The sequence below is a fragment of the Molossus molossus genome, unplaced genomic scaffold (assembly GCF_014108415.1).
Source record: "Molossus molossus isolate mMolMol1 unplaced genomic scaffold, mMolMol1.p scaffold_m16_p_17, whole genome shotgun sequence".
Lineage (NCBI taxonomy): Eukaryota > Metazoa > Chordata > Mammalia > Chiroptera > Molossidae > Molossus > Molossus molossus.
In genome coordinates this window covers 7,749,011-7,775,259 of record NW_023425352.1, presented here as the reverse complement: position 1 = coordinate 7,775,259, position 26,249 = coordinate 7,749,011, and the positions used below count along the sequence as shown (strand labels likewise).

At 53.1% G+C, this 26,249-nt stretch overlaps 1 protein-coding gene across 1 annotated transcript; it reads right to left on the bottom strand.

The window, feature by feature from the left end:
- Positions 1-1,143: 1,143 nt before the first annotated feature.
- On the bottom strand, positions 1,144-26,249 carry LRRC27 (leucine rich repeat containing 27). Its single transcript, XM_036265909.1, has 10 exons — positions 26,027-26,249; positions 24,002-24,132; positions 20,446-20,504; positions 16,803-16,955; positions 15,044-15,401; positions 13,832-13,978; positions 10,967-11,057; positions 8,786-8,904; positions 7,843-7,969; positions 1,144-1,224 (listed from the first exon to the last, which is right to left on the bottom strand). Exons 1-10 carry the CDS (start codon positions 26,213-26,215, stop codon positions 1,144-1,146), a joined length of 1,455 nt encoding a protein of 484 aa, XP_036121802.1. The 5' UTR covers positions 26,216-26,249.

The following is a 26,249-nucleotide window of genomic DNA, read 5'->3' as shown; positions in this document are numbered from 1 at the left end:
GTGGGGGAGCCCTCGGGGCCCCTGTGTGGCGTGTCACATAGTATTAGATAACCGAGGTGGGGCAGGGTAAGAACACTGGGAAGGCCTCATCTATGCCCAGGATGGAGAAGGACGTAAAGGCGAGGGTTGGGAAAGCATGAAGGAGAGTTGACATTTACACCTGTCCGGTTAGGAGAGAAAGTAAAGGGACTGTCACTACTAAAAGAATGAAAAATACACAAAACTTGAGGCTAACAAGGACAAAAATGGAATCACTGCAAATTGAACAAACCAGCAAAACGAACAAGTATGAAGCTGGAGGTAATAAAATCAAGCATATTTGCCATCCCAGAATGCTACCACTGAATTTTGCTATCGGCTTTTCCTTTTTAATCATCATGTTTGACTTTTACCTGGACCCTGTTTCTAAGAGTCTTGGAGCAAAGTGACTTTTTAGAAGGGTGACGCCCCGGAGCAGCTGGGAGAAGCCCAGCCAGAGGCTGGTGGAGGCCTGGGGGCTGGAGCAGAGGGACTGGCCCCCTAGGACTGAGCTAGGGTCCAGGTCTCCTTCCCCAGGGCACTGAGTTCAGGGCACAGCACCGAGTCAGAAGGAATGAATAGCCTGCGTGAGAGGGGCTGACAAAGGCTGCCGGGCTGGGCGGCGTCAGGGGCAGGGGTGGCCTGGCTGGACTCCACGTCTCACGTGCAGGGTGAGGAGTCCACCCCCCAGGAAGGGGGAGGTCGAAGGAGAGCATGCTGGTGGGAGGAGGGCAAGCTCACCAGAGCCCCTCGTGGAGGTGGACTTCTGACCCCGCCCATGGAAATAACTGAGTTGGGGAAGCTAAGGTTACATTTGTGACTGTCGCTGGACATGAAAGCGATGTGGCTGGTTTACAGTAGTCTCTTCTTTTTAATGCAGCTGGAACCTCAGAAAGAGCAGCGCAGATCGGACAGTCGGCCGGCTGAGCAGTGGGCCGCGGCGAGGGTGCTGACCTGAGACCCCAGCGCCGGGCGCGCCTGAGCCCGCCCGCCAAGGGCTGAGCCACTTTCAGGCTGGAGGTTTCCGTCCGTGCACAGGAGACTTTGTCATTAGGATTAGTAATCGTTTTCAGATGCTCAATATTTCGTTTTTGAAAATATACTCTGAGGCGGTAATGCCGGTGGTTACAATGGACGGTCCCCGGGGAGGGCCGGGCATCGATGGCTCTTGCTCAATTTCATGACTTCATCCTGGATCTTTCCAGCCTTGGGGGAGGGAAGGAGGGGACAAAGTTAGCCAGGTGGGCAGGACAGGGTCAGCCTGTCTGTTCAGACACACTGTCCTGTGGAGGGGGCAGGTGCTGTCCCTTGGGTCCCAGAGCCACGTCCCCAGAGGCCTACTCATTGCTTGGGCCCCACCCAGGTGCCTTGCACCCAGCTGTCTGAATAACTGCTGGTCAAGGAAGGGACGGGGAGAATCGACTCTCCTGCTCACGTCACCACAGCCAGCACCATCCCCACTGCAATCCTACCTGAGACTCACCTGCCCTGGGAGGTGGGGCCGAGACTTACCCTCATCCCACAGACACAGACACAGGACCCGAGTGCCTCAGGTGGAGGGAATCCCCGAGCCTGGAATCAGGTGTGGGCTCTGCTTCAAATGCCCTGTCCCCAGCCCATCTGTCAGGCCAGAAGGAGGTGACATGGAGAATGAGGCAGATGGCCCTTGGGTGGCGAGTGGCCAGCGTCAAGGAGCAGGCTCTTTCCTGCCTCTGCCCAGGAAACCGGGCCACTGGTACTGTATCTACGGTGCTGGGGCCTCCCATCCCCAAGGAGGGCCTGTCCTCGCTCCCCTTGCCCTCCCCGCTCAGCTCCGTCTTCCTGGGGCATAACCCGGACCTCCATCTGCAGCCCACGACTGTCCCCTGGTGCAGACCCATCACGACTGGGGACAGTTGACACTCAGGCTTAACATCCCCATGACCAGCAAATATTTGCTGCTGATCCCTTGGTTACATTTTCTTTCCTAAAACGATTATGTTGTTTGTAGAACTAAAAACACTGACTTTGTTGTCTACATACCTGTCACTGTGACCCTATGTATCTCCCAAACGGTGATCCTCTCAGTGTCCTCGTCCCCATCAAGTCCTCAGACTGGCCTGTCTCCCCTGCACAGACTCCAGGCCCCGTGGCTCCTCCCGTCGCACATGGAGCTCCCTCTCCTGGACACGTCACCCCCCTCCGGCCACCCCCCTTGTTTGGGGAGAACAAATTTTGTGGAAGATTCCAGAGAAGGGCTGTGCAGGAAGTTAGGGTTTGAGTCCTTCCTTCCACGCTGGCCCTGGCTGGTGACCGGAGCACCGAGCTCCATCAGACATCAGACATCAGACACAATACTGGTTGCTAAGGAGATGCCCCGGCCTGGCCTCCCTCTCTGGGATCTCAGGTTCCCTGTCTTCCCATCAGACCTGGGCCTTCAATCTAGAAACACATTCCTTGGTGACAACCTTCCTATATTTTTATTAGCTTCTCCCCCTATTGGCTCCCATGTCTTTTCCGGGACACATGGGGCCAGAGGAGACTCCTGGGTCCACATTCTTCTTCCCATCCCTATTTCTGTCTCCCCTTTCCTTCTGTTCTGCTTCCTGGGGGACGTACTCAAAATCACCTATGGATTTAAATTTCATTAAAAAATTTTTGCTATATTTTTAACTTAACTACAAGTATTCTTGGTTATCTGAGGGTTCCATTTTTATAACAACTTGTTTCATGGTAGTTATATTTTCTATTGTTGCCCAGAGGATTTTCATTGTTTTCCACAATGTCTCGTTTCTGCCGAGTGCGCTTTCCATGGGTCTGTGCGGCCTCCCCCTCCCACCAGCTGGAGCTGTCCTCCGGGCTGGGCCCTTTGACTCTCACGGACCCTCCAGGACGAGGAGCCAGAACGACCGTTAAATACAGGGCATGTCGGTGGGTGGGACTTGCAGCTGCTGGTCAGGTCAGCACAGGGGACACCCAAGTGTCGGGATTCGTAGGTCCTTTATGTTGGTCAGTGTCCTTAGAGAGGCCCCTGCTGGCTCTCCACTGCAGGGGTGCGCCTGGCCCCAGCCCCAAAGAGGGCTGATCCTCAGCATCCTGCACACTCAGGAAGGGTCACGTGGGCTCATGGGGAGCGTGGTGCCTCCTGGGTGAACCTCTCCAGGCACCACACCCAGGTCTCCTGCTGGGTGGGTGGGAGTCAGTGAGCTGAGCAGGTAGGGGGTGGGGCCTGGGACCTCACATGACCTTGTGCAGACTCCCAGTCTCATTCTATTTTAAACTTCATATCCTGTGTTTTGGGGTCCTTTAGAAGGCATCCGCTTGCTTCTTGTTGGCATTTCTCTCGGCTGGTCCTCACATTCCACTAGGTGGCTTGATTCTTCCAAAACGACACTAGTTGGCTTGTTAGGACACGGACACAGGCTCAGTGGCTGTAACAAAGGCCCCATGACAGCTGGGACACCAGGTGGAGTGGGTTATTTGGGAGGGCAGTCCTCAGGGCTGCAGACTGTTACTCTAATCCTCAGTCCAGGGCCTTCGCCTCAGGGTCTGACGTGGCTGCCCCAGCTCCTGCCGTTGTGTCTGTATTCCAGGCAGAGGGAAGGGAAGACAAGCTCTGGAAGTTCACCACACCTCTAGTCACTGCTGGCCGGAGGTGGTCACGAGGCCAGGAAACAAGGCCTTTGGTGGGGTGGCCTGTGCTCTCACAAACAACAGGGGCGGCCACGCCTCTTACGAGCAGAGTTGACACTGTCCTCTCCCAGAGCTGAACACACACACTCACTGCCCAGTGCTAGCCACACAGCATCTCTCTTCCAGCCAGTGGTCCCGTGTGGACAGCATAAAAAGACAGTCATTTGAAATGGCCTGGGCCTATAGGACTCAGGTCCTTGGCGGACACATTTCAGAAACAACCATAAGATCATCTCCCAAAATACTGCTGTCAGACTGTGCCGATACCCACACACCGCTGGTGTCTCGGGAGCCCTCCCGCCCACAGGCTCCCCGCCCAGATCTTCCTTCCCATTGGCTGGGGCTTGAAAACCGCTTCAGCACTGTCCCGCCAACCCTGCACACCAACCCTGCACGGAGGCCGCGGTGCAGACTCCCTGGCACCAGTCCCAGCCCAGCCGCACAGGCAGCCCCGAGACCGAGGGGGACGGCGCGTGGGGACAGCCAGCAGTGTGGGGAAGAAACCGGCTAACGTGGCTAATGCCTGCTGCGCCGGCTGCACCGCCTACCCCTCCCCCACTGCATTCCTGGGGACTTGAACCCCTTCTTCCTCTGGCCTCCCAATGCCAGGATGGAGCCAAGGAAGCCAATGATGTCGGATGTGATGCTAAGGACACCCGGCCTCCACGCCAGCACGGGCCGCCAGCTCAGGGGCTGGGCAGCGGAGCCGTGTCACCGAGGGACACCGGTTTCCGTCTCCTTGGCAGGAGCTGCCTGTCACACTCCCTGGGATACTGAGACTTAGCTGGGAGCCAGCCACTGAACACCTCCTAGAAACTTGACAAAATTTTTTTTAATCACAGAAAAGCAGGGACGGGGACTAAAGCCTCAAGTGAATTCTCAGTGGCTCGTGTCCCCAAGGAAGCAGTGCAGGGTTGGACACAGGCTTTGGGTCATCTCAGTGGCCACCACCTACAGTGTGACCACAGGCCCATCATGTATCTCCTTGGGTCTGTTTTCTGACCTGCCAAGTGGGGGACACCACCTTCCTCACACCTGTCATGGCTGCCTTGGATTGGTCACTCGAGCCTGACCACAGTGGCTCCCTGTGCAGTTGCCCCCTGACTCTCCCTCTCCAGGGTCAAAGGGCACAGGACCACAGTGCAGAACCCAAGAGCCAGAGCTCAGGCTACAGTTTTAAAATAGAGTTTTATTAACACAGGCTTAATTCACTTTCTTTTTCTTTTTCTTTTTTTTTTTTATCCTCACCCGAGGACATTTTCCCATTTTTTGTTCAGGTAGAGTGGGAGGGAGAGAGAGGAACAGAGAGAGAGAGAAACATCGATGTGAAAGGGACACATCGAGTGGCTGCTACCCGCACGACCGACCAGGGCCGGGGACAAACTGCAACCGAGGTACACGCCCTTAGCGGGAACCGAACCCGGGTCTCTCAGGACCGCGGGCCGACGCTCTAACCGCTGAGCCAAACCGGCCAGGGCTTATTTTTCTTGTATAAAATGACGTGGCCCCACCGTGCTGCCTCAGCTCCTTTGTCAACGATCCCAGTGCCTGACTGATGTGTATCCATTCAGGGCTCTGTTCTGTCTGTTCTTCCACCAGCAGCCTGTTGTGACGGCGGCGGCTTCATAGAGGCTGAAGTCGGGCCAGTCGGTCCTCTGTTCTTCCCCTTCACCATTCTGTTGGCTACTCCGGGTCTTCTGTCTGCTCTTTATATAAACTTGAGAATCATACTGTCGATGTCCACAGGATAGCTGGGATTTCGATGGGCTGTGTTGAATCTATAGATGGAGTCCAGGAGAACTGACATCTTGACAATGTTGAGCCTTGCGATCTGTGAGCATGAAATCTCTCTGCACTTCTTTTGTGGTTTCTTCCGTCAGAGTTTTGTAGTTTCCCTCATGTAGATCTCGTACACATTTTGCTAGATTTCTACCTAGCACCATTTTTTGGGGTGCTAATGTAGATAGTATTGTTTTTTTTTTAATCCTCACCCAAGGACATTTTTCCATATTTTATTCAGATAGAGCAGGAGGGAGAGAAAGAGAGAGAGAGAAACATTGATGTGAAAGGGACACATCGAGTGGTTGCCACCTGCACGACCCAACCAGGGCCGGGGACAAACTGCAACCGAGGTACGTGCCCTTAGTGGGAACCGAACCCGGGTCTCTCTGGACTACAGGCCAACACTCTAACCACTGAGCCAAACCGGCCAGGGCTAGATGGTATTGTTTTTAATTTCAAATTCCACTTTTCATTGCCGGTCTATAGTGAGTGAGTGGTTTTTGAGTATCAGCCTTGTGTCCTTAACTGCTGATCAGTTACACACATTTTTCGTCAATAGTTATGTCATCTGAGAACAAAGACAATTTCATCTCTTCCTTCTGGATCTGTGGCCTGCTTCCTTTCCTGTGTTATTGCAACTGGTAGGACTTCGGGCACCATCCTGCAGAGGTGAGAGGGGACACCCCCTCACTCCTGACCTAGGGGACAGCATCGAGCTTCTCGGCAGTAAGTGCGACGTCAGCTGTGGCTTCTGGAGATGTTCTGTATCGAGCTGAGGAAGTTGCCCTCTGCTCCTGTCTGCTGAGGGTTTTACCGTGACTGGATGAGGGGTTCTGTCAGACGCCTCTCTGCCTGTCGACATGACCAGGCGTTCCCGCCCGTGGACGAGACTCGTCATATACACTGATTTGGGAAGGCTGAGCCGGCCTGCACACCGGGGATACATTCCACTTGGCCTTCGTGAGTCACCCTTACACATGTGGGGCTCCGTCTGCTCATATTTTGTCAAGGAGTTTGCAACTGGGAGTGCTGTGGTTTCCCTGGCGTGTGGTGCCCTTATCTGGTTTTGGTGCTGGGGTCACGCTGGCTTCACAGAGTGAGGTACGAAGTGTTCCCTCTGCTCTGTCTTCTGGAAGAGATCATAGGGAGTTGGTATGTAACTTCTTCCTTAAATATCTGGTAGAATTCAAACCACCCGTGAACCCACTGGAAAGTTATTGATTCGTTTAAAAACAGGTATCAGCCTACCGAAGTTATTTTCTTGTGAGTTTTGGTAGATGGTGACTTTCAAGGATTTGGTTGGTCCATTTCAAGCAGGTTATCAAGTCTGCGAGCATAGGATTTTCATAACACAGACAGACTTCTGAGCCCGTACCTGAAGCAGTGGGTTGGGACGCAGTTCAGAAGCTCTGAGAGGTGGGGCTTGGGGTGCCCGAGGATGAGGTCACTGTAAACGACAGACTGGAGAGGGGGACAGACGCGTCTGAAGCAGTGCAGTTCTCTGGGCTGGGCGGGGGTCTGAGAAGGGGGGGCGGGTCTCTGTGAGGTGGCCCAGACCCTGCTTGCACTCCTCCCTCCCCCACCCCTGCCTGGGCCTCAGGAGAGTGGGGACAAGTGATGGAGCCCCAAGACATGTTGTGGGGACGGTGCTGCTGGCTCTGGGGACAGCCTCAGTGCAGCCCAGCACCAGCCAGACCCCGAGCAAGGACAGAGCAGCCCCACGAGCCAGAGGCCTGGGTGGTCCAGGAGCGCGAGTGGGCAGGCTTTGCCGTGGCGCGAGGTGCAGAGACCACGGGTCAGCCTCTGCGAAGCCGTCCAGGCCTGGCCACTCTCAGGGAGGGCGGTGGTTCCTTCCTGGCCGCGCGGGCTGCCTGTGTCATGCGGGACAGGCGGCAGCTTCCTGATCACTGAATGGCTCTCACAGTCCAGGACATCTGGACACGGTAGGTGCTCTCCAGCATCTGCGGGAGGGCACGCTGCCAGCGGGGCGCAAAGGCGCCCACCGCCCTGACGGACACTGGGGCATCGGCTGTGGTCTGGCTGCAGCCCAGGCCCCGTCTGTCTGTAGCAGCAGCGCTCCTGGCCCCCCCAGCTTCTGCTGTCACCACCCTCAGGGGAGGACCCCACAGACACGTCCCTGTCCTGTTTCCACTGGTGAAGCAAGAGCTGCTGCCGGGGCCCGTCGGGCAACACAACGCATCTGAGGGCTCACAAGTGACAAGAACATTTTCTCATCCTCCACCACTGTGAGGCCATGAAATGCCTCCCCACCCCCAGCTTCAGAAAACGCAGGCTCTGCAAAGGCATAGCAAGTTCCCTTCCGCTGTCAATAAAGCAGTCTGCTTTCAAAGGAGGCCGGCAGATACTCACAGGCTCCAGACCCTCGGTGGCCCTCCGTATCTCCTCCAGCGCTGCGGGGCCTGGAAACGCCTTCCTCCACCCGCGCGTGGTCGGGACGTGCTCTCCCAGGCCCTCCAACTCGCCGCAGGGACAGGCACTGCGGAGACCCAGGGCCACGCGCTCAGGCTGGTCTTAGTGATGTTATTCCGACAGGAGATAAAGAACCTTCCTTTACCCTACAGGCCAGATCGTAGTCCTGGGGACGTCATCGTCAGGACAGGGTGCTAGCGACAAGGCCACCTGAGGCCACCTGCCCCTCCCTCCGGGCGCCAGCACACAGGCAGGCCTGGGGACTCTCCCAAACCTTCCCGAGCTGAGCTGCTGGAGCACACACTGTGTTTTAAAACTTCGAATTAAGATCGTACACATTAGGACGCTGCACACTGTCCCACATGATGAAGACTGTCTGTTCCCACATCGAATGCACAGTGCTAATAAATCCTCAAACAGGAACATTAAAATGAATGAGGGGTTTAAACGTATTGGCTCTGTTTGTATTGGGGCTCTGGGTTCCTATTCTTTGATTCACACACAATGACACGCAGAGTGGCAGGAGGCCTGAGACGCTGGGGGGAGTCAGACCGCCGTGGGGAGGGTGCCGTCCCACCCCAGCGTGTTGGGGCTGAGAAGGTTTGGCAGCAAAGGGAGAACACGGGAAACTACAGAAATGCTGGGGCCCCACAGCTGCTGTTCCATTTGGGGAGGGGTCCCTTGGGGACACACAGACATGGGGGCGATGCCAGTCCGGAGGCTGCAGCAGCTCCTGAGGGCAGGGACCCATTCTTCCCGCTGTCCGTTCTCCCTGAGCTCCCACATGCCTGGACCTCTGCTCATTAGACACTGGTGGGAACCAAGACCTCTGAACAGGTGAGGGGGTGCTGAGCCCTGGGAACATCAGCACCCCAGAACCAACCTTAGCTCGTTATTTGCTTGCGGTGACTTCTCTTTGCTTTGTCCACTTTTCCCAGGTGGATTTGCTGGCATTTTCTCATTGTCCAGCTGATCTGTGGCAAAGGGAATCTTGGATGTCACCTAGGAAAACATATCAGGATGTTCTGAGGAATCTGCGAAGACAGCCCTGTGAACATAGTCAATTGTCCGCAAGGAGACTCATAAATGGCCATCAGAGAACAGTGGTTCCTACACTGCGGTCACCCACTCAGCCTCAGCGTTAGGCAGGACGTCCTGCTGGCTAGGGTGAAGGGCCAGGTACAGAGCAGAGTCAGGATCACCTGTGTGTGCCTGTGTGTGTGTGTGTGTGTGCGCGCCTGTGCGTGCTGGAGAGAGGCCACGCCCCAGGGCATCTTAAAGCAGGACAAGGATAGAGGGAGAGACCGGATGAGTGCAGGTGTGGTGAGAAGGGTGGGCTGTGTGGGCTCCAGGAGGGAGATGGGAGGGGGTGGCCTCCTCCCAGGGGCCCTACAGCTGGAGTCTGGTGGAATCCATGCAGCCTACCTAGACTGGTCTGCGATGGTCTTATCTGCCACCTCACTCTAAGTGGATCATCCTGGTGGGACCTTGTCTGACCAGTGAAGGTGCTTAACACCCAGGAAGGATGGGAGGGAAGGGGACAGGGGTAGGGAAGGGAAAGGGGAGGTGGACAGGAGCAGGAGCCACCTCCAACCTCCTCCTCTGCTGCCCCCCCCCCCCCCCCCCCCCCCCGCGCACTCTTGCCAGGCTGCAGACACAGCGGAACGGAACTGAGGAGGACTGCGTGAGGACCGGCCGGCTGAGCAAAGCCCAGGCCGGGCTCAGGGGCGGCACGGCCATCACAGCATGTGGCTGGGGTGGGGGTGAGCTGTGGCTGCAGGCAGGGCCCAGGGACCCCAACCACACTGGGCGGAAAGGCTCCGATGCTGTGAGCTGGGGTCCACAGTGACATTCCACTAGCACACAAAGGCCCGTGTCTTCTGTTTTGATTGGCAGGACAGAGGCAACTTGAGCAACGTTAGGTGTAGAAAAATTCAGTAACAGATTCTCTGATGGAAAAGTGCCTGCAGTCCACTGGGACAGATGCTAGGGGACAGCATGTGTGTGGGTGTCTCCCCCAAGGACAGCATAGGCCACACAGGGAGATAGTGACCTGGCAGGCACCCCTCACACCGGACTAAGCACCACCAACACCGTAATTGTGATGGTGTTCCTGAGCCACCCCAGACAAACAGCTGCTCAGCACTTTCCAGAAGTGCACCCAGGAAAGATGGGAGGCCAGCTACAGGCTGTGGGACACGGGTGCTGGGGCCCCGCCGTGGCAGGTGTCAGTGGAGAACGAGCTGGGTTAGGTGTCCCTCCGTTAACAGCGCCATCCGCGTCCCCTCCCTCTGGAGCACTGCATGGTGGTTGGGTGAGGGGCGGGGGTGGGGGGCGCTCCGGGGCTCGCACTGTCTCTGCAGCTTTCCTGTCACTCAAAGTCAGTTCCAGACGCACTTAAAACAGAAACAGAGCCCTGCCTGTCGGAGTGGACCACCTGGCTCAGGGTACCGACCCCAGGTGGAGGGGGGCACAGAGGTCCTGTGGGGTCCCACGCAGGGGACATGCCTTAAACAAAGGGACCGAGGGATGCCGTGACCAAGTTAAAAAGGGAACATGTCTAACTGCTCGCAGGAGGTGAGAAAGCTGGGCACATCCAGGCCTGCCATCACCCCATCTTCGTCTGGGCTCAGACCCCCAAATGGTTTGGGAGAGAAAAGGGAAGAGGGGTGCCGAAGGCCACACACCAAGTGGGAGCCGGCGGCCCCTGCTTGGGAACTGAGGGCAAGATGCCGTCGAACCACTGCTTCCTGGCTTCCGAGGTGACTGACCTCAAAGCTGAGGGGACCAAGGGCAGAGACCCACCTTTGGGCACCCTCAGCTCCCTGCGGTTCAGAGGGACCACCAGGGTCACGGCGCCAGCCCCGCCCCTCCCCCGAGCTGGCCTGTCTCCATCGGCGAAGAAAAGGACATTTGCAGCACCTGCCGCATCACGGCCCGAACAGTGAGTGCACCAGCACAGAGCGCTCCACGGGCCGGAGAGCCGCGGGCAGTGCCCAGGGCCTGTCCCGCTGGCACCGCAGCCCGCCTCCCGCCCAGCGCCGCATGCCAGCGTCCAGCATACCAGCGTCCGTTTGGGAAGCAGCCTGACGAGTTCCTCCCTTCTCTTCATGGTCTGGGCTTGCTCTCGCCACTCCTGCAGGATTCTTCTATCTCTGGAGAAAAGACATCGTGTCAGTCAAGGTTAAAAGCAGCGGCAAAGCTTACAGGTCTTCTACTGTCAGTTTTAAAGCTTCACACAAAAGGCCTTTACTTCTGTCCATCCGTCCAGAGGGCAGAAACCAGCCTGACATGCACAGTATTCTGGGTGGCTCCTGAAATGCACCCTGGGCAGAGCTGGGCACATCTGACCTGGCCCAGAGGCCAGCCAGGCCCTTCCTGAGCCCCCACCGGAAGAGGCCTCAGAAGGCCAGGCTGGGGCTGTGGCCACCAGCCCGGGCATCCGAGGCCTTCGGGCACTCACCAGTCACTGTAAGATGTGAAAGCACTGCTGACAGTCAAATTCCTCTTAGACACCTGAGTTTCACTTTACAGAGTGAGCACGCGTCTTTCCCCAGTCCCCTCACCTGTGACATGGCCACACTCACATGCTTCGGCAGGACAGGCTCCATGACGGCATGGTCTCACCTGCTGCACAGTGATGGCCCCACAGTCATACCCGACGGGAGTCACTGCCCGCAGCTTGGAGACTGGGCTGTGCTGTGCTTACGGCTTTGGAGATGGGACGGGGTCCATGGGAAGCCTTGCCTGGCCCAGGACCCATTTGCCCATTTGCCCACGTGAACAAATTCCTGGGTCTCCCATAGCTTCTGGTGCCCGCATGCCTCCCAATCTGCCCCCAAAGCTGGCCCCTTGTCTCCCCTCTCAGCAGGTGGTGCCCGGGCCGCGCCGCCTGCCTGTGTCATGGGCTCTTTCATGCTGAAGGCCCTCCTGGGCTCTGCCTGGCTGTCCCCTCCGAGGGCCTGCACCTGTGCTGGGGCTGCCTGGGATTTAGGTGCGGAGGGACCTGGTTCCATCCTACCAGGTGCTGGTCGTTCTGGCAGCTGCATTTGCCAAGTCAGAGCCCAGGGAGGGCCAGGTGCCCTGCTCTGCACCCCTGAAGAGGCCTGCCCCCCAGGCTGCTTCCTGCCCCTGCCTAGGTGGGTCCCCTGCCCCCAGCTGAGCCACACTCCCTGGTCCCCCACTCAGTGGTCCCACCTAGAGCTGTGACTTTGTGAGGTGCCTCCCTCCCAGAAGAGGGGGTCCATCCTTGCCTCCACCTCTTCTGGGTGAAATGAGATGGCAGGGACCCCTCCTTGAGAGGCACAGGGTAAGTAAGTTCCTAGGAGCCACATGTACACTGACAACCAGGTCCACCAGCAGTCTAAGCCACAGGACAGGCCTCTCATACTGTCACCACGGAGGCCACAGTGTGTCACCTCAGGGCCCAAGGCAGAGAAACCAAGATGAGAGCTTGCACTTGACCTTGGTGCTTGAAACCTTCCTTCCACAGAGCATGCAGTGTCCTGGGCACCCTAAGCTGCCCCACGTGCCCACCATGCCACCTCCTCGCCCTGTGCCTTGCCACCATGAGCTGGCCAAGAGGGGAGAAGGTGGCTGGGGAAGATTCATTTGAAAACAAGGGACAGAAGTGCTTCTCTGAAGGGTCCAGGGGGCAGGTGCCTGCGGCTGGTTTTAGGAACTGGAATCGGAACAGGCGGAAGTGAGGCAGGAGGGATGGGACCCACCTAGAGGCAGAGAAGGGAGGCGCAGGAGGCCAGCCGGGGGTAGGTACCCTCGGTGGTCAGGGGCAGCTCGTGACACATGCTCTAGAAGGCTCCTCTCACTCGGACACGGACTGTGCTCGGTCCACACCTGGGCCCCGAGGTAGAGCGGTAGGGGGCCTCCACTCCCTGCAGCCTGGACTACTGCCAAGGGACACTTTGGCTGTTAACAGCTATGGCTGACCAGCATGACCCCAGGAGTAGCCCAGACCACACTCCCAAGTCTGAGCCTTGCTGTCCTGGGCTGCACCCCTGCCACCAGAATGACAGTCCAGGGCAGGGGCATCGCGTGCCCTCACCCCTCTCCTTCCACTGGAGGAGAAGACGCCGACCAGAAAGCAGGTCTGGTGCGGGAGGACAGTATACCGTCAGCACTGGGTTCGTGAACAGTCTGCAGCCCTCAGGGCCCAAGAGAAGACACACTCACTTGGGATGGGTTCAGGAGGGTTTATTCACAACGGGCTTGTCACAAGGGAGCAGTGGGTGGGCCCCACGCAGTGAGGGAAACAGTGGGGCTACAGCCACCCCCGAGTGGCTGCTCGGCGGAACCCAGGAGTGAGAAGCATGGGGTGGTCCACGGCGAGGGACCCGGCCAGGCCCAGGTGGCACTCATGGGGAGGGGCAGGGGGAATAAAGGTGCTGCCCTCCTGCTCCGCCTTCTCTCCGACCTCCTGCTGGGACCCCCCACTGGCCGAATCCAACCAGGAGGTGAGGGGTCCCAGGGCACTGTGGCCGAGGTCCATGCTGGCCGGCCTCCCGGGGCCCAGAGCGTGGGAAAGATGGGTGGCGGGCAGAGCTGGAGGACAGAGGACACGGTGAGCACAGGAGGGGCCGCGGCAGCAGCAGACCCAGCAGGGCGGGGGCGAGAGCGAACGGGCAAGCATGTTATTTTTAAATGACATTCCTTAGAACAACCTGTCAGCCAGGTCACTGAAAGGCGAGGAGGGCAGACTAAGGGAGAGTAAGTACAAGTACAAGAGAGAGACAAGAGGAAATAAGCACAAGAGGAAGTACAAGAAAGAAGGCAGTGAGCGCGAGGCGGTGGGGCGGCCGCGCGGGGGGACCTCACACCGGAGAAGCGGCACCACTGCCACGGGAACAGGAAACACCGTTCATCAGAGGCCAGCCTGCAGGGCCCGCCGCTGACCTCGGAGCCCCGGCCTCACCTCCTGTGCTGCTCCATCAGCGCCTGCTTCTCCCGGAGCTCCCGGAGGGCCGAGGCCCATCTCTCCTCCAGCCGCCCTGCTCCAGCCACGGCTCGGTGCGCTGACGCCAGCCCAGGCAGGGTGCCCTTGAAGGAGGGTGTCTTCCTTCTGGAACGACACAGGCTTCCTAATCGAATGTCTAACGAAACCCCGTGATGAGCACACACCTGGGAGACACGTGTTAGAGAACAAACAACCTGAGAGCAGGCCTTCTGGGCCAGATGCGTGCTGGGCCGGCCGTGATGGCCCGACGGCCCGCCCTCCACCCCCACCCCCACGCCACCCGGTGACCCAGGGCTGCGGGCGCTGGCATGGCTTCCCCTCAGTGACCTGGATGATAAATGGAATTTGGGAGGAGGAGGTTTCTGAAGTTATGAGCAGTTAGTAACCCTTCAACATTTTTTATTTTGAAAACTTTCAAACCTACAAAACAGGTGAAAGAACAATGCAGCGAACACTGGACACCTTTCCTGGAGATGGGAGGTTCCAACCCAGCCTTCGCACCACCATAACCAGACCCCACACACACGCACACAGCATGCACACGCAACACTTCACACACAGCATGCGCACGCACCACTTCACACAGCATATACATGCAACACTTCACACAGAGCATGCACACGAAATACTTCACACACAGCATGTACACGCAACACTTCACACAGCATATATATATACGCAACACTTCACACACAGCATGCACACGAAATACTTCACACACAGCATGCACACGCAACACTTCACACACAGCATGCACACGCAACACTTCACACACAGCATGCACACGCAGTACTTCACACAGCATGCACACACAACACTTCACGCACAGCATACACACGCAACATATGCCCACAGCATGCACATGTACACATACCATACACATACACCATACATTCAACACACACACAACACACTGCATTGACACACCATACATAGACCATGTGCATACACACACACACACTCAGACACATGGGATCTGGGCTTTTCTCTTGTGTTACTGCCTCCTTGGAGCCCATGTCGGGTGACTTTAACCCTAAGCCAGGCTGGTACCATTGCGCAACCAGTGATGGCGATGCCGACGCACAGCTCCCTGATCTTTTAAAAGATAGTTGCAGAGTAGTTTTTCCACTTCGCAAAGACCAGACGACACACCCCGGCTTCGAATCGTACCTGAGGATGTGTCTGGGACTGGGGCGCACTTCCTCCCGGGTGCGCAGCACAGCCTGGAGGTTTGGAGGCAACTCCATCGCCAGGAGCTGGTTTCCCAGAACTCCCGCCTGCCCCTTCTCCACGATCTCCTGCCGCAGCTTCCAGAAGCGCCTGATCTCCTCCTCGCTCTGCCAGTACTCCCAGGAGTCGGGGGTCCTCCTGAGCTCACTCAGGTCCAGTCTTTCAACAGACGGAGACAGGTCCCCTGCTTCTTTCAACCTGGTCCCCTCTGGCCCCCGGCAACTAGTGGTTTCTCTGTTGGGCGCACATTCTTCGGGCAAGCCCAGCCCGGAATGTGGCAGCTGACTTAGGTTCATCGTTTTAGTGGGTGAAATTTCTAGTAAAATGAAAACGCCGAGTCAGTCGGCTGTGCTGCCGCCCTGGCCCGGGCCTCAAGCGGATCCAGGGTCACTCCCTCCGCCCAGGCTCTCACAGTCCATGTCCACGCGTGTGAGTAAACGTATTTTTCTGCTTCCTCCCCACATCTTTTGGTCATCTTTATTTCTAATCAATGTTTAGCCCATGTGCCTGTTGTTTTCACCTGGCAATGCTTTTGTTAACTTTCAAACATTTTTCTCTCTAACTCCAGGTAAATTACTTGAGAGCAAATTGGCCTGAAACGAATTCATCCACTATCTTTGCTGGATCCTGCCTGCGGCCTTGGAGCCGCGGTGTCCCACAGACGGGTGTCGCCTGGCCGCGTGGAGGCCTGCACTGCAGCAGGACACAGACACCCCGACAGGCTGGGGGCCCACCAAGCCTTGGCCACACGTCCTTCCCAGGCATGTAGATTCACCCACCTTTGTGTCCTTAGACACATTTTAAACAGCTTTGACCACTGTAAGTTACTTCTTGCAAAAAGTGGATTCATTTTCAGCATTTCAAGCCTAGTCTATTTGGCTATTTTCTACCTTTTTTTCTTGTTGATTACATGTCTATTATATTAAATAGGTACAGACTTCAATGTAAGAAACGAAAACTGCAATGGGGTTGAAGGGTCATAAGAACAACAATGACCTTAAATGTTTATTACTTATTAAGACATTAAATTCTAATAAATATTTTTCAATATCAGTGGTTTAAATTTTTTTTCTTTAAGAAAAAGCCTTTCTCTAAACAAAATGTCCAGGAGGAGAGCTCAGAGTATGAAACAGGTAAAGGCTTCGATGTCAAGTGCAGTCATTACTGCGTGTGCCCCGCACATCCCGTGGCCTGGGTCTACTGTGGGATCCCATGGGTAGCTTTGGGAGCGTGCTGTCCTGTGCACGCATGCACTGGTGCCACACAGGACACGACACATGCGTGCACAGGACAGCACGCTCCCAAAGCTATGTGCTCCTGACAACTACATGCTTGGGGTCGGTGTTTTTAAAGAAAAATAGTTTACAAAATGGGCAATCGTTGTCTAATGGACCAAGCAATTTGAAACAGTTACCTGATGGTGCTTGGGGATGAGGACTTTTTTGTTATATTCCACCCAGTGAACTTTTACCCAAACTGGCCCCTGACAGGCTCGACTCTGGGCACCAGGGATGCAAACCCATGAGCACAGAGCCAGGGAACGACATGGCCCTGCTGTGAGGAGACCTGGTATGAATCAGGTGCTGTGAGAGTCTGGGGGAACATGATTAAAGAGAGAGGGGCCCTGGGCCCTGATTTTCAAAAGCACTCATTCCTATGCAGTTTTTATGCAGTCTGTCATAATGATTGTCTTACCAACCTTGAGAACCTGGGCCTTGCGGGGAGGACGGCCTGGCCGCACAGGCCCGCAGGTAGCTCAGGATGGCGGCCGGGCCCTTCTGCACCACAGGCTGAGCAGGGAACTCCAGAGGGCAGTGTCTCAGGTTCAGTGCTCGGAGCGTAGTCACGTTCCCTGCCGGGGGAGAACCATCAGCATTTTACCCCTTCCTGTGCAGTGAAAACAGGAGAGGACGGCAATTCTTTGTACATTAGGGGAAAAAAGATCCAATTGAAAATTCGGGGTAAAATGATATGACAGATGTTTGAGATTTGTTTTAAAAAAAAACACAAAACTCTGCAGGGGCGACAGAGTCTATAGATTAAGACCAGTCTGCTGACAAATGAAGAAAATTAAATAAAGAAAATAAACAGAAGCAGCAACAATAGCCCTCTGGTAAAATCACCATACAGAACTACTATAAATAGGCATCCAAAGTGCCTATTTTTAACAACAACAAACAACTCTAAGGCAGGCAAAGAAAAGTAAAATGTGACTTATACTCAGGAAACAAACAGTCAAAGAAACTATTTTCAAGAAGGCTCAAATGTTGGATTTAGCAGGCAAAAACTTCAAAACAGTTGTTATAAATGTTCAAAGAAATATAAAATATATATATTTAAATAATTAAAGGAAAATATAGTAAAATGACTCAACTATAGAATGTCAATAAAAATAGAAATTATTAAAAAACCAAACAGCAGTTTTAGAGTTTAAAATTATAAAGACTGAAATGAAAAATTCACTAGACTCAATAGCAGATACAAGATGACAAAAGAAACAAGTCAACTTGAAGATGGAGAAATAAAAAGCATCCAATCTGATGTCTAAGAGAAAAATGATTAAAACAACAACAGAACTCAGAGGCGTGTGAACATCCAGAATGCTAATATACATATAACAAAAGTCACAGGAGGAGCAAAAGAAAAGATTAGAAAAAATCCGAGCAAACCATGGCCAACATAGACCCAATTTGATGATAAACATTAATCTATACATCTAAGAAGCTTAACAAACTCCAAGTAATATAAACAAGGGATTCACACTTAGAAACATCACAGTCAAACTACTGAAAGACCAAGACATAATCTTAAAAACAGCAAGAGAAAAACAACTCATCACCTACAAGGGAACAGTAACACTAAGATCAAGAGCTGACTTCCCGTTGAAAGCAGCGGTGGCCAAAGGACAGTGGGGCCACATCTGAGTTCAGCAAACTATCCTTCGAAAATACAGAGGACGATACTCCAGAGCTGATGCAGGTGGAAACAGATCTTCTGAATTGACATAAAACAATCAAGAAAAATAAATTAGTAATTTAACCCCCCCCCCCCACACACACACACACACAGTCTCAAGTCCAATTGAAAAACACTGAACTGAATGGTTAAGTTAAACAGCAGACTGGACTCAGCAGAAAACAGAATTCATGAACTCAAGGCAGCTCAACGGAAAGCAATACAAACTAGAACACACAGAGAAAAAAGAACTGGGGAAAAGAGAGTTTTCAAGGCATGTGGTACAGAATCAAAATCTAAACGTGTGTAACTGGAGTCCCAGAAGAAGAGGAAATGAGAATGAGAAAGAAGTAACATCTAAAGAAATGATATCAATAACAGGGATTTTCCAAATCTGATTAAAGATATCAATAAACCGATTGGAGGAGCTCAGTGAACCCCAAACAAAGAAAACCATACCTAGGCGCATTCAGACAAATTTCTGAAAATTAAATACAAAAAGGACAATTTTAAAGCAGTCTGAGGAAAAAGATATATTAATTTTAAAGACAACCAATAAGACTGACAGCTGACTTTTTAACTGATGATGGTAGTCAGAAGACAATAAAGATGTTTTTACTGAAAAATTCCTAACATCTAGATTCCCATACTCAGCCAAATTATCCTTCCAGAAATGATGAAAAAAAAAAAGCTGTCTTTTTTTTTTAAATTAAAAAAACAAAACAAACTTGAACAATTCATTAGCAACAAACCAAATGACACTAAAGAGAGATCTTCAGACCAAGAGAGTCATCTCCGATGGAAGCACGGACTTCACGAAACAAAGAGCAGCAAGAGGGTGACTGTGAGGAAACACAAGCAAGTGCTGACAGTGTAAAGTGTCTGTGGAGTTACAACACATGAAGCAAACCTATGACCACAGTAGCACAGAAGGTGGGGGATGATGGAGAGAAACATGACTGTGGTGCTCCGTCTGGGAGGTGGTCAAAGAACCCACTTCCGTGACTGTCCTAAGTCAAGTCTTCACAGTGCAATCTATACATGCCCACCACAACAATGGTGCAAGCTGTGCGCCAAGGGGGTTCTGCTCCCGGTAATGTTCGAGCAGCTCCACTTAGATGAATTATCTGGTGGATAACAGAACCTGGGCAGAATGGAAACCACCTGCAGGGAAGGGGGCAGCCTCAGGAAGAAACCGATCCCAGACTCCGCAGTAGTGTCTGAGTGGGTTTCTGCCCTGAGACCACCACACAGGCAGTGAGAACACGGAGGAACCTGGACCGCCATGATGACTGGAGGCCGGGATTCAGAGCTGCCACCGCAGCTACAAAGTGACGAGGAGTGTCTCGGAAAGAAGGGACTGCAGCGGGGAGCCCTGCGGCTGTGCATGTAAATCCTGCAGGCAAACTTCTGGTGGAGCCTTGAGCTTCACATGCACAGGACAGACTGCAAACAGCCCAGCCAAGGCTAAAGACCTGGACAGGGTTTCACCACCGCCCACTGCAAGAGAGACATAATATGTAAACAAAAGATTTTTTTCTCTTAATTTCTTTAAAATACATGTGACTGCTTAAAGCAAACATGGTACCACTGAACTGTGGCTTAGTCCGCATGCAGACACCATGGACAGGACGGGGTGCAGGCTATCGGGTGATGACGTTTCTGTGACATGAGACAGTACTGCCTCTAAGGATGTGAGCAACCACTAAACCACTAAAGGAATGTGAGAGGTAGAGCTAAAAAGTCAATTTAATATTTTAAATGGACATATAAAAAATACCCAATCAACACAAAGTTAACTGAAAAGTAGGAACAGAGAAGAAAGACCTAAGGTGGTAAACTGAAGCAAACTGAAATGACAGACCTAAATCCATTCACGTTAATAATGACGTTAAATGTAATGGACTGAACACTTCAGTTAAAAGGCAGAGACCATCTGACTGGACAAAAAAGCGACATCCAGTGACACCTGCCCAAGGCTGACGACAGAGAGGCTGGAAGTCAGAGCGTGGCGGGCACACACTCGCAGACGGGAGGCCAGCGGGAGGCTGGAGAAGGTGCACTGACACTTACCACGTGGCACCGAGCACGAGGGGAGGAGGGACGGATCGGGAGGGCACAGGCCTAGTTACACAATGACACTTTCCCTGCGCTGTGCATTGGGCCCAAAGGTTTGATCAATTCTCACACTAAGCTATGTGTCACTCTATGTGTAGAAATCACTTGTAGCACTAACAGCTCTTGAGAGGCTGAGGACAGGGGCAGAGAGATGTGAAACATCAGCCGGCCTCCCCTCGGGGCCACGCCTGGCGCGTCCACTGTGGGTTCCAGCAACCTCACAAGACCCCATTATAAATCACCTTTTATTTCATTGTTTTAACACTTACCCAGCTCCACAGGTAACATTTTGATAGGATTTCTTTCTAAAAGCAAAGTTTTCAGATACCTTTAAAACAAAACGAAACATATATCGTTTTAAAATGCAGAAAATCAAGTCCCGGTCCCTAAGCTATCCCACATTTCTTCATCCGTCTTCTCCTTAAGCGAGCAGCGCTGCAGACATACAGAGTGACCATGTGCACGACCTACTGTCTCAGCATCGGGGCCAGGCTCTCACCTGGCATTGACGATATCTGGGACAGGCAGTTCTTGGTTGGGAACTGGGCTGTGCTTGCAGGGTGTTTACAGCAGCATCTACGCCTGTCCCCGCAAGATGCCACACCCTCCCCAGCTGTGACAACCACAAAATCTGCAGACATTGCCACATGTGTGCAGAGGGGGCAAATTCGCCTGGCTGAGAACCCGTGCCGCATGGCTGGTGCCCAGTGAGTTGATCACCACACTCGGGGGCTCCTGAGGTGTGTGCTAAAGAATCCCAGTGTTTTGGGGTGCTCTGTGAAAAGGCTGTTTCACTCAAGAACATCGGGGAGGCTCGTATTGCATAGTGCATCCGCCCTGCTTAGAGATGGTCATTCACATACTCGGGGCTCAAAGTCCCAAAGCAAAGAAACCTGGTTTCGGAGTGTTTCTCCCCATATTTGACATATTAATATGACTTGCAAAATTTAGCACAAGAGAGATCACAGTCAGACAGGAGAGCCAAAGGGACCCAATAAAAATGTACTGATTGAATGCTGATGAAGGAATCACTAGTTCATACTGAGCTCCACCCACAGCTCTGCCTCTTGCCTCTTGTTTTTCACTTGAATTAAGACTGTGCCATCTATTAACGGCAGTTTCCCTTTCTCCTTCACTTTTCAGGGGTCACCAGCTAAAATCTGGCGTAAAAGGATCGCAAATACCCTGGCTCATCAGTGTCTTCAGCCCAGGGGTCTGACTGTTTGCTTTCTATTTACTTTCCTGGAAACGTTACTTCAGCTGCTTTTGGGTTTAGCCCCTTGACTTCTGGTGACATGAAGCAGCCACTGGGGACAGCATCTGGGCTTCCTGAGATTCCCCAGCAGAACTGCAGACGGCAAAAGGCCTCACCTCTCAACACTAGGAACGTTCTTGTTGGTGGTTGGTTTGGGGGCTGGAGCATGATAGTCAACTATCGACCGGAAAGAGTAGTAGGGTTTTTTCCACCTTATATAATAACACATTAAAATATACTGGGCAGCCTGGCTGGTGTGGCTCAGTGGTTGAGCGTCAACCCACGCACCAAGAGGTTGCAGGTTCGATTCCCAGTCAGGGCACATGCCCAGGTTGTGGGCCCGATCCCCAGCGTGGGGCATGCAGGAGGCAGCCAATCGATGTTCTCTCTCATTGATGTTTCTATCTCTCTCTCCGTCTCTCTTCTCCTCTCTCTAAAAATATCAATAAAGAAAAAAAATTTTTTTAAAAATGCTGTGGAACTTTAAATGACAACCATCGCTAACCCATTATTTCATTTCCCAGATTTTCCACTGGACATTGCCATCTATGGACTGGACTGGAGCCACCTGCTTAAGGGGCACACAGACTGATGCCCACTTCTAAACCTTCTGCTCTGGCCGCAAGCTCATGCCCCCGACACTGAGGCGGGAGAACATTCATTCGGGTTTGTTTTCGTTAGGTTTTATGAAAAGCTTAAAGCTTTTAATAAGCCCGTAATTACTTAAAATTTCTAATTAATGTATTTCAGGTCTCCGGCAGGCTGCTCTACTTTTAATGATGTAATAAATGGGTTATAAAACACATGCAAAATTATATCTTAAACAACATTAAGCAGCTGGCTTTGGCAAAATCAAAGATTCCAAAATTTGAGAACTGTGTTCATATTTTAGAAGAATAGTGTTTATGGGAATACATTTTACTTTTCCCTTTGGAGTAGCAATTACTCTCCAGAACTGCGTTAATGCGAACACAATTTACGGACAAAAAGCACTAAATTATCCTAAACACAGACAGTGACCTTGTGAAGAACAAAGCCTTCCCAGGCCACCCTGAACCATGAAGGGGCTCCAAGGACTCAGGAAGCCACTTGGGTCAGCTGTAAGGGCAAAGGAGGAAGCAGCCCAGAGAACACTTGGCCACTTGTCACACAACCAGCTGCAGACCAGACCTGGCAAGTGCTCCTGCCTTGGTTGGAGCCAAGGACACAGCTCTGTGCAACCAGGGACACAACTGCCGGCAGTGATGTGCTCCGCAGACCCCGCCATCCCCGAGGGCTCCAGGAAAAGGGCTCCTGGCTGTGCCTCTGTCCTGCGGGAGGTGCCAGCTTATCACGCGACATTTGCTTCTTCCTCGAAGAGCCTGAGAAGGCACCAAAGATCAGAGACATCTTCTCTTGCCGTTACATGGGACAGAACACTCACTTCTTGAAGTTGCTTTTAGATGGTGAGCTAGTCAGGCACGTGAAGGGCCCCCTGCAGGCCTGTGCTGTCGGTTCACAGTGGCCTCCCGGCTACTGCGGACAGTTACTCGTGTCAGAACTAGGGGTCGCCCTTGCACACCTCTCTTCTTCCAGCCTGAATCCTGCCAGCTCCCGGTCCAGCCGCAGCTCTGCAGTGTTCAGCCTTGCCCAGGCGCCACCTCTCGCAGGACGGCTGCAGCGGCCTCCTAAGTGGCCTCCTCTGTACAGTGATCTGAAAGCCGAGTCAAATGCCACCCCAATCCACTCAAACCCTCTTTCAAAATGAAATCCAAAGCAGCAACTGTGACCTACAAGCTTGGCTGACCCTCCTTCAACGTGTCTTTTACCAGTTGTCCCCTCCTCTGCTGCACCACACTGACCTCCCTGCATCCCTCACATCTCCAAGCATATGCCCTTCCCCGGGGCCTTTGCATGTGCTTCCTTTGTCCGGATGCACTGACACAGAAGAAGAGCCTGAAATTTTTCTCAGAAGGTTTCAGAGGTTAAGAAACACTGGCAGAGGGATTGGGTACAGAAGGCAAAGGGCCAGGAGGGGAGGGGACCTCAGGGAGTGTGGCTCCCAGAGGCAGTGAGGACGCTAGCTGATGACCGGCTGCTGGGGAGGGCCCAGGTGAGGAGCAGAGCGGGAGGCATAGCATCTGTCCTGGAAGTGGGGGTGCTGGGAATCCCTGGAGTCAAAGTAGGAGGAGTGCACACATTCACTCTTCCAAAATGGGAAGAATTTCTTGTTTTCACCAGGAACCGTTACACATGGGCCCACAGGAGATGAGGCGCTGGTTGAAGACCCTTTGGGCAGCTTCACACAAAGAGTCAGAGACGGCAACCAGACATTGCAAAACCCACAGGGTCGGTCCAGCAAAGGCTCCGTGGCCACAGGCATCCTCTGTGCTACTAAGTGTCCCGAGTTACAATGACAGTTACATGCATTTGTACATTCAGTCACACCTCATAGCCTTAAAAATACCACTAAATGGTTCTATTCTGAAGTCAAAATTCAACCAGGCGCAGGAGCTGAGCGGCAATAGAGTGGGCACTCGGACATTTCACAGGGAGGGGGACTTCAGGTCCGGAACGTGAATGTGCCTGACCTGTGCGAGCCAATCCCTGGCGGAAGCGCCTGGATCCTGTTGTGCCGCAGGTCCAGCCACGTGAGGTTTGGCAGCAGCTGAAAGAAGTCTCTCGGGATTGTGCAGAGGGCATTTCTCTGAAGATGCAATTGCTTTCGTGGGAGGAAAAGACCACATTTTGTCAACCAACTGAATTTTAAAACACAGTACGTCTGAAAAGCATTTCCAAAAGAGGTACTAGCCACTGCAATAACACATATCGAGTTAGAGGAGAAACCGTCACATTTTACCTTTAAACAGTAGCCACGTGACTGAAAATGAGGCTCGCCAGGACCAGTGTGCCACTGTCGGGGCTGAGAGCGCGCCCTGACCTTCAGATGCCACCATGAGCACATGCCATTTCTAAAATACCCTTCGACACCAAACTCACTCCCAGAGTGTTTACATCACTCTTCTCCCTCCTGGGCCCCATGGCAACTCTGCCCAGTGAAGGAACAGCCACATCTGGTCCCAGGGACTCATCCAAAGGAAATAACTGAAGGACACACACTGAGCTATCTGCTGTGGCATTACCTGTGATCGGCAGCCACGAAAGAACAGTCCCAGAACCATCAGAAGGAAGAGGGGGCACTATTCTTTGTCACAGACAGTTTGGTAAATGGTGAGTTGGCGGTGTCACACAGCCCATCCCTCCCCCTTGGTCCCAAGACCGTGGGCAGATGGGGCCCTTCCTGTACTGCAGAATCACCGGGGTCTTTGGCAGAGTTATTGCTGACTCCACAGATGCGCCCATAATTCTAAGAGCCCACAGCTCAACGGACGCCTTGCTCAGTGCTTTTTTTGCCATGGTAATAAAATGTATACCTGTTTTTTGACAGGCATAAAGAGTTATGGAGTTTCTTTATTAAGCTTAGAGAAGAGTTTTCAAATTTCCTCCTCTTCCTTTACTCATGAAGGTAACATAAACCTTATGTTCCTCACTCAAAACAGTATTTGCCTCACGAAAAGGGACCCGTGCATTACAGGAGCCCTGATGACTCAAATGATGAGTCATCAGGTGCTAAGAAAAGGAACGACAAGCCCATTGGCTCTGATGGCAAAACCAGGGTACAGGATACACAATGGCGGGTTCAGTAAATAGGCAGCCTCTCAAAATCTAAGCTTCTGTAAAAGCACTCGAAAATGCCAATCAACACCCTAACAGTGCGACATGTCGAGTGTGTACTATGTTGTGGCCATGTGCTTTCTGTGCATTATCACCGAATTCTTGTCACAACCCATAAAAACACTCTATTCCTATCTTCCAGATGAAGACAAACGAGGTGGAAGGAAATCAATGTGACTACCAGGCAGTGAGCACCCCTGGTGAACACCTTCGCCGTCTCCCATCAAGCTGGGCTCTGATGGAAACGTATTCTGGAAATCACAGGTGATGATATCAGCTTGCTAGATTACAAGCAGGCAGGGGCTCACCTGGCGAAGGCACCAGGCACAAGGTAAAATCAGCAGTGTGGGCGAGAAAGTTTTTCCCTGTTTCAGTGTTGCCTGAGTTTTTTAGGGGTTGTGTGTTTTATTTAATCATTATTTTTTAAATATGTTTTTGTTGATTTTTTAGGGAGAGATAGAAACATTGATTGGCTGCCTCTCACATGCCCCCCACTGGGGATCGAGCCTGCAACCCCAGCACTCAGGGACCTCTCAGTCCACGGGATAATGCTCCATCCACTGAGCCACACTGGCCGGCTGAGCTAGGGGTTTTGTGTTTTAAATAAGAGACTGAGGGTGTTTTCGGCAGAGGTGTCTACCACAAGCTTCTTGGTGCCCAGCACTTTCTTGAGGAGAGGATATCAGAGTCTGACCCTATGAGGTGTTCCTATTGGCTGGTCCCCATGCCTGAATTCCTCATTTGTTGTGCGCAGCACAGGACGTCCTGAGCCAACCTTCCTCTATCTCGTTCTAGACTTTCTCTCCTGCAGAGAAGCCTACAAGTAAAAGCCTGAGGGTGAGCTGTTCCCACGCGCACAACACCGAGACACGCCCACTTACTTTAAGTGTGGGTATTTTAAGGATGTCTCCTAAATGGTGAAGACCCCGTTGACTCAAGTCTAGAACTGGTGAGGAAGAAAAGACGACCTCCCTAACACCCTGGTGAATGTCGCTGGAGGGGGAGGCGGGCGGGCTCCCAGCCTGAGCTCTGCTCTCCACATCAGCAGCTCCAGAGCCGGTTCCCTCCATCTGTCAGCTGGGAGGACGCAGTTCTCCAGGGTCA

What these genes read in the sequence shown, in the direction of transcription:
- LRRC27 (XM_036265909.1), bottom strand. Translation starts at nt 26,215, where the DNA reads ATGGAGGGAACCGGCTCTGGAGCTGCTGATGTGGAGAGCAGAGCTCAG. An exon ending in CCAGGGATTGGCTCGCACAG is followed by an intron (nt 20,505 to 24,001) that starts GTCAGGCACATT and finishes TTTGTTTTAAAG; the next exon opens with GTATCTGAAAACTTTGCTTT. An exon ending in CTGATGGAGCAGCACAGGAG is followed by an intron (nt 11,058 to 13,831) that starts GTGAGGCCGGGG and finishes TCTTTTCTCCAG; the next exon opens with AGATAGAAGAATCCTGCAGG.